This window comes from Carlito syrichta, unplaced genomic scaffold (assembly GCF_000164805.1).
Source record: "Carlito syrichta isolate Samal-C Ts95f unplaced genomic scaffold, Tarsius_syrichta-2.0.1 Scaffold130732, whole genome shotgun sequence".
NCBI classification, from domain to species: Eukaryota; Metazoa; Chordata; class Mammalia; order Primates; family Tarsiidae; genus Carlito; species Carlito syrichta.
Window position 1 is genome coordinate 160,843 of NW_007074828.1, and position 7,418 is coordinate 168,260.

A 7,418-nucleotide genomic window follows, 5' to 3' on the forward strand; every position below is an offset into this window, starting at 1 on the left:
TTTGATTTTCTGTAGAGATGAGATCTTGCCATGTTGCCCAGGCCAGTCTAGAACCCCTGGGCTCAGACAATTCTCTCACCTTCGCCTGCCAAAATGCTGGGGTTATAGGTATGAGCCACCAAACCTGGCTGAAACTTCTAGACTTAAACATGTAGACTGGAGCTGTCCAATGGGCCTTCCTAGACTTAAACATCAAGACAAACTCTGTTTGGTGGAACTTTCTAGACTTAAACATGTCTACTACACCATCCAATAGAATGTTTTTCAATGAGAGAAATGTTCTAGATTCTGCCCAGTATGGTGGCTACCAGCCACATGTGACTGTCAAGCCACTGACATGTGTCCAGTGTAACTTATTTCCTTTAATTTAAGTTTAAACATAAGCAGCTCGTGTGGTTGTTGGTTGCCATATTGAACAGCCAAGCTCTTGGTCTCAGCCTCCTTCTGGATTGAGACCACAACTCCCTGGGCCCCAAGTCCCATAGCTGAGAACATGCCTCGTTGTCACCAACCATATCAACAGTAGCAAAAGCCACCATGTGTTGAGCATTGATCAAACCATCTAATTGATTCCTCCCAGGCGCTTTGGGGTGGCAGGAGGCTGCTAGATTCTCATCCATTATTGATAGAGGAATGGGGTGCTCACTGGGTGACTCTTGCAGTCACTAGGGGCTGCCAGCCACTTGGCCAGCCGGGACTGTCCAGTTCGGGGATGTTCTGCTTTCTCCCGGGCCGCGACTCAGAGCTCAGAGACACCAGCCTGCGGCTCCCTGGTGACCTGTCCAAGGTGCTGATGTGCCGGTAGATGACCAAGACGCCCCTCTCAGGCCCATTGCTGGGACATCCATGGGGGCCTCTGGCCTCTAAGCTCCCAAGTGCTGGGAGGGACTTGGTAGAGGCTGAGCCCCCTCTCTGGTTCTGCCTCTCAGGGCCATGAAACAAAAGTGCACAGGGTTTTCTTCCCTTTGCAAAGGAATCTCAGTTGAGAAGAGACACTTGAACTCAGGCCAAGAAGTTCAAAAGTGTCCTTACCTCCCATGGCGGCCAGTAAGGTGAAGTCCTGAGGATCACCGGAGTCCCATGGTGGCCAGTAAAATGGAGTCCTAAGGGCCACCAGAGTCCCATGGTGGCCAGTAAGATGGGGTCCCAAAGGCCACTGAAGTCCCATGGTGTCTGGTTAGATGGGGTCTTGAGGATCACTGGAATGTGCTTCTCACCTGGTCTTGGTGCTTCCCAGCTTTCCCTACTGCTATGGAGATGCCCAGGACCTGGCCGAGCTGTTGTTCACAGGTCTTCAGCTGTGCTAGCCATGAGAAGCTGAGCCACTCTGAGCTGGGAAGGAGACATTAGTCTCTGGGCAATCGGTGCAGGGATTGGGGCTGGTGGCCCTCTCTGCTCTCACTGTCAATGACCAAGGAGCCCATCTATGAACCATCGCGAAGGTGCCACCATCCATAACCCAGGAGTGAGCCGATTGTCGTCTAGTATCTTCCTCTGCCAAGGAGGGGGAGGTGGGAGAGGAAAGAGCCCACAGGCTGTCCCTCCTGCTCAGAGCCCCCCTGGTGGCAGCCTTCACCAGACGGAGAGCACCAACAGCAAGCAGAGTCAGAGCTGGGACCCTGAGGACTACCAGAAAGAAAGAGAAGCCCCTCTGCAGCCCTCAGAAGCTTCACTAGAGGCTTTCATGCACCCTGGAATGATCCCAGAAATTCCAAGGAGAGCCCTTGGACTCGTGCCCTCTCTGTGTCAAGACCCGCCCACCTAGTCCTCAACATCATCACCACCACCAGCAACAAGGCTACTTGTTCAGCCTTCTCCTTGGAGCTTCACACCGGGCCTGTAGAAACCTGTGTGCCCACAGAGGTTCTGATGCACAAAGTGACTTGTTCAAGGTCATCCAGCAAATGTGTGACAGAGCCCTGGTTTGGTCCCAGGTCTACCTGGTAGCAAAGTCCATGTCCTGGGCCCCTGTCATCCCCACACTGGTTCCAGAATTATGGCTGGGGGTCAGGCCGGGCTAGCCTCTAGAGGGACCACTCGCTGCACCAACTGTCTTTTGTGGGGCTGTGGCTCTCCAGCTCTTGCTGGATACATGGGGAAGGGACTCCTGTTGGTATAGTCAGTGACAACCCCAGGAGTCAGGCTGCCTGCCCACCTGGCTGCTGTGCCTCGGTTTCCTTGCAGGCTGAGAGGCTGTGTTACCTGGGAGAGAGCCCCCCAGGCCACTCAGTCACCCCCTTCTGTGATTCCTCAGGTCAGCCAGAGCCCCCTGGGCTCTGCCCTGAAGGCCTGAGTACAGGACACCTCACTGACATCCAGGAGAAGTCCCTACACTTTCTCAAGTCCCTGAAGGTATGCCCCGGGCTGGTGACAACTGTATCCCCTCAGGCCTCTTCTATTTGGGGGGTTACTGGGAGCAGCCTTTGTCCTCCTAAGACTGAGCAAGAGAGGTTCCAATGCACAGAACTGCAGAGGTTAGAAATGAGTGGCCCTAGTGAGCAGGAGGGGGCATCGTGGAGGCGGAAGGATGCCCTAAAGCCCCAGGGACAGAGGGCATCGGCTGGAGGGAGGAGCCCTGCCTGGTGCGGCCCGTCAGGGTGACCCTCTGAGCAAGGGGCCTGCCCTGTCTGGCTGAGGGCAGCAGACTGGGGTGCCTGGAATGCTGAGGTGGGCATTCTCCCTACAGCAGGACCAGCAGATGCAGGGGCAGGCGCTGGCCCTCTTGCGGCAGCGGGCGAAGCTGGAGGCCTGGGAGACGCAGAAGGCCCTGGATGAGCTACTCTTCCGACACCGACTGGAGGTAGGCTGGCTGCTGGGTGCTCTCACCACAGGGGGCTGCCTTTCCTGGCTGGAAGTTGGTTGGGAGAGTTGGTGGAGCTGGGGAGGAAAGGGAAATGTTCGGCCATGTGACCTGGGCCACACAAAGAAACGAGTCAGAGACCAGCAGGGCATCCTGGTCTACAGCCTCACTTTATGTGTGTGTATTTTTATTTTGGGTCAAGGTCTCACAGTTGCCCAGGCTGGAGTGCAGCGGCACAATCATGGCTCACCACAGCCTCAACCCCCTGAGTTCAGGTGATCCTCCTGCCTCAGCCTTCAGAGTCGCTGGGAATACAGACACACGCCACCACACTCAGTTAATGCTTTTTATCTTTTGTAGAGCTGAGGTCTCGCTATGTGGCCCAGGCTAGTCTCGAACTCCTGGGCTTGAGATCCTTCTGCCCCAGCCTCCCAAAGTACTGGGATTACAGATGTGAGCCACCAAGCCCGGCCTCTGGAGCCTCACTTCAAAGCAAAGTCTCAGAGCAGAAACAGGATGTTTTGGCCACTAGTGTCCCTGGGGGCACATACACTGGAGTTCCCCTGGCCAGGGCCAGAGTTGGGTCACAGGTGACAATCTGAGCCTCCTACTTGTCCATGTCCTGGGCTTATTAGGCACCTGAGCTGTGGGATCTCCTGTGGAGCCTGGAGTTCCTGCCCCCTGGCAGGTATCTCACAAGGAAGGAAAGGACCTGACATCCCCTGCACCTGCTTCTGCCCAATCATCCTGCGCCAGCACTGGTTAAGCCTGGTCAGACTGGCAGCACCTGACCCATGAAGGGGAAGGAGGTGGTGACCCTGGCCAGCAAGGCATTAACTGGAAGGTCGATGGCTGTGACCTGGGTGGATGTGATGAACCTTCTAGAAAGGGCATTTTCTTCTTTAGTCCTGAGACTGTTGGTGGGATATCTACTCGCAGTACATTTTCAGAGGTGTTTCCAGGAGAGCAATGACACCACACAAGCATGTGCCTGCATGTGTGTATGTGTACGCATGTGCACATGTGCATACCTGTGGGAGCACACATGTAGGCACTCTCAGACCCACAACAGCACAGCCACACCCGGCTGGCTCCCCTCTCTCTCCTCCCTCCTGCTCCCTCATGTATCCCCTACCCCTGCATCACCCCTGCTGGGTGACTGCAGCCACACCGGATCAAGCTGGGGTTTCCTTCCGTGCTGCCAGCCCCCAGAATACCCCAGCCCTGGCACCTGTCTGTCTCCTCCACCCCTGCTGTGTCCAACCCTCTCCAGGAGGTAGGGTGGAGGCTGCCGCTTCCACCTGGAAGATGGACAGACAAGGCCCCTGAGGTTGGAGACTTGCCCGGCTTCGGGCTCCTCCCAGAGACCTCACTTGGCCTGACCTGACTGACCCAGTGCCCACCAGCTGTGGAGCTGCCTCAGCCGTCTGTCCGTCTGTCCAAGACACACACACCCTGTCTTCATAGCAGCTGATGGAGACCCAGGCCAGGCCAGACATAGCCTCGAAGCGGGAACAGCCACTGATCTGTGGGGACCCAGAGCCAAGGACAACCTCTCATAGCACTGGGACAGCCAGGCCCAGGTGAGACTCGAGGCCAGGGCTAGCCACCCCGCCCAGCGTCGATGAGGGCGGTCGGGGGAGCCTCTGGTCTGGGCATCAGACATTGGCATTGCTGGCACTATGGGCTCTGAGTCTTCAGGGCTTGTTCTCATCCAGCAGATCACACCCATCCCTGAGTATAGAAGCTGCCACATCCTCCCAGTATCCCAAGGACAGACCAGAGAGTGTGTCGGAGTCAGCCTCTGCAGGTGAGAGTATCTTCAAACCCCCACCTGGACCAAGCAGCAGGCAGGGCACTCAGCCAGCATGCACCCGAGCCAGGGGGTGAGCAAGTCAGGCACACAGGAGAGGGTTCCAGCATGACACAGCAACATGCCCAAGGCCACACAGTCAGGGCAGAACTGGGATTTGAAATCAAGCCTATCTGATGCCAGAACCCATGTGATTAACCCTTGGGCACCAGCAGTCCCTGGCATCCCTTGAGCCGAGGAGGAGGAGGAGGAGGAGGAGGAGGAGGAGGAACAACTGGGGGAAGGTAACTTGGCATCACAGCAAGAAAGTTTAGGGTCAGACCGGGTATGGTGGCTTATGCTTGTAATCTAGCATTTTAGGAGGATGAGGCGAGAGGATCGCTTGAGCCCAGGAGTTTGAGACAAGCCTGGGCAAATAGTGAGACCTTGTCTCTATAAAAAAAATTTTTTTTAATTAGCCAGGTGGTGGCATGCACCTGTAGTCTTAGCTACTGGGGAGGCTGAGGCTGGAGGATTGCCTGAGCCCAGGAAGTGGAGGCCATGGTGAGCCATGATCATGCTACTGTACTCCAGCCTGGGTGACAGAGTGAGACCCAAACTCAAAAAATAAAAGAAACCTCGGATCACAGTTAGATACTAGGTGAACTGGTTCAACAGTGAGGAGGAATATGGCTCAGTTATGTGAAGCCAACCAGTAGGCAAGCACAGGCTGCTGTCTGATCCTGCTCTGGGGACACAGGTGTTCTAAGCCCCTCCAGCTCCACTCCTGGTTGCCCTCCAGGGTAGCTGTGCCACTCCCCTGAAGCCTGGTTACAGCCTGGCTGGGTCTCTTGGGGACAGGGACTTCTACCTCATTCCAGGTCTGCCACCATGCCCACCCCATGACTTTGAGTTACCTCCAGATAACCGCATTCCAGAACCAAGTTTATAGTTCGTTAAGTGGCTCCATATCGCGCTTAGTCTGGGGCTAATTATTCCCTACAACTGATGCAAGAATGTTTCCCTTATACTACCCAATGACCTGTGAAACATTAGGGCTTCCAGACCAGCTAGAGGAAATAGGCATAATTCCCAGCCTCCTAGTCCTTTCAGATGCTTCCACCTCAGCAACTGGTAGCTTATTAACATGCATTCATTGGTACTCAGGGGAACATTCCATGGATCTCTGGGGTTTCCTCTCTCCTCTCTGTCCCCCCAACTCTAGCTGCCATCATCTCCTGACCCTCAGTTCCATCTCCTCTGCTCTGGTTGGGGGGGGGAACCAGGCTCAGCTTCAATTTCTCCTGCCTGCACTGTAGCCTAGAAACTCCGTCAAAGAAGTAAGCTGTTATAATTTCAGGTCTTATTTCTTTTGTTTTCTGTCTCTCAGGGATCCCTGTGCTATTGCCTGATGTCCAGTATCTAGAGAGATGTTTGTTCATGTATGTGCGTGAATATATATGTATATATGCACATAGAACTATCTATACAAACATGCACATATGTATGCATATATGAATATAACTTCTTTTGGTTGTTTCAGATGGGATGGTAAATCCAAAAGCCAAACTCCTTTACTCTCTCTTTGTGAGACGTGAAAGTCCTTAATGATTTTTTTTTTTTAATCAAAGTCTTACTCTGTTACCCAGGCTAGAGTGCAGTGGCACACTCAGAGCTACTACAGCCTCAACCTGCTGGGCTCAGGCGGTCCTTCCACTTCAGCCTCCAAGCAGCTGGAATTGCAGTGCGTGCCACCACTCCCAGCTAATTTTTTGCTTTACTGTAGAGATGAGGTCTCACCAAGTTGCCCAGGCTGGTCTTGAACTCCTGGGCTCAGGCGATCCTCTTCCCTCTGCCTCCCAAAGTGCTGGGATGGCAGGCGTGAGCCACCATGCCTGCTCTTTATGATCATTTTCAGAGTATAGCTTCCTTTTTCCATTCCACTTAGAACGGAAGGGTGACTAGCTGACATCAGCAGCAAGCTAGCTGCTTAAGCTGGAAATCTGGGCTCTGTCTCACCCTGCCAGCTCCTTGGTGCTGGACCTTGAGTTGTCATCCTTTCCCTCTGGGCCTCAGTCTCCCCTTCTGTGGATGCAGAGCAGCTGGCCTGTCCCCCACTGAGCTCCCTCTCCTTCTGACCTGGTCTTCCCCATGATCTGTGGGGTCACACACCAGAACTTCCAAAAAAGACTATGGATCCCCAGTGTGGCCTTGTGAAGACTTGGTGTGATGCTGTGTATGTCACGGTGGAGGCATTAAACTGCCCCAGACATACAGCTTTTGTGTGCCCTGGACACAGGGCACTTGATCCCCCACATGACCCAACCATGGCCTGCTTTCTGTCCTCAGAGCTGGGAAGGCCTGACCAAACTGCATCCTGGCAGCCCCTGGCCAAGCCCTGCCCTCCAGACAACTCCACCCACCAGGTACAAGGAGAGGTCTCCTGTTGGGGGAGGGGCACAATTTCAGTGTCTAGCATGGCCTGGCAACGGCATCAGGCCTGAACCCTCCCTCCACTGCCCGGGCCCATCAGATGCTCAGGTCTGCCTCTCCTGGGCCTGCACCCATGGGGTCTCCACTGCAGGTCCTGAATTGGGAGGCTCTTCCTGCCATCAGCTCACCCACCCTTCCAGTTGACAGCTACCCAATCCCTAGGTGGTAGGTGAGGGCAGGCATTTCGACAGGGTGCTTCGGGCAGTATTATCCCTTGCCCAGGTTGTACATTTCAGGGCAGGTGGCCCAGCCTTTCTGGAACCCTCTAGAGCACAAACAAGTAAGTGCAAGGCTGTAATGATGAGGACCCCGCCTGCCCACAGGGAGTTTAGG

The 7,418-nt window shown here is 54.7% G+C and overlaps 1 protein-coding gene across 1 annotated transcript in view; it reads left to right on the forward strand.

The window, feature by feature from the left end:
- Positions 1–712: 712 nt before the first annotated feature.
- The window catches only part of QSOX2 (quiescin sulfhydryl oxidase 2), a 69,561-nt gene continuing 62,855 nt past the window's right edge, over positions 713–7,418 (forward strand). The window contains exons 1-5 of the mRNA XM_021708124.1: positions 713–801; positions 1,238–1,290; positions 2,255–2,352; positions 2,687–2,800; positions 6,942–7,018. Of these exons, the coding sequence (XP_021563799.1) occupies positions 713–801; positions 1,238–1,290; positions 2,255–2,352; positions 2,687–2,800; positions 6,942–7,018 (431 nt within the window). The remainder of the gene's footprint in view (positions 802–1,237; positions 1,291–2,254; positions 2,353–2,686; positions 2,801–6,941; positions 7,019–7,418) is intronic.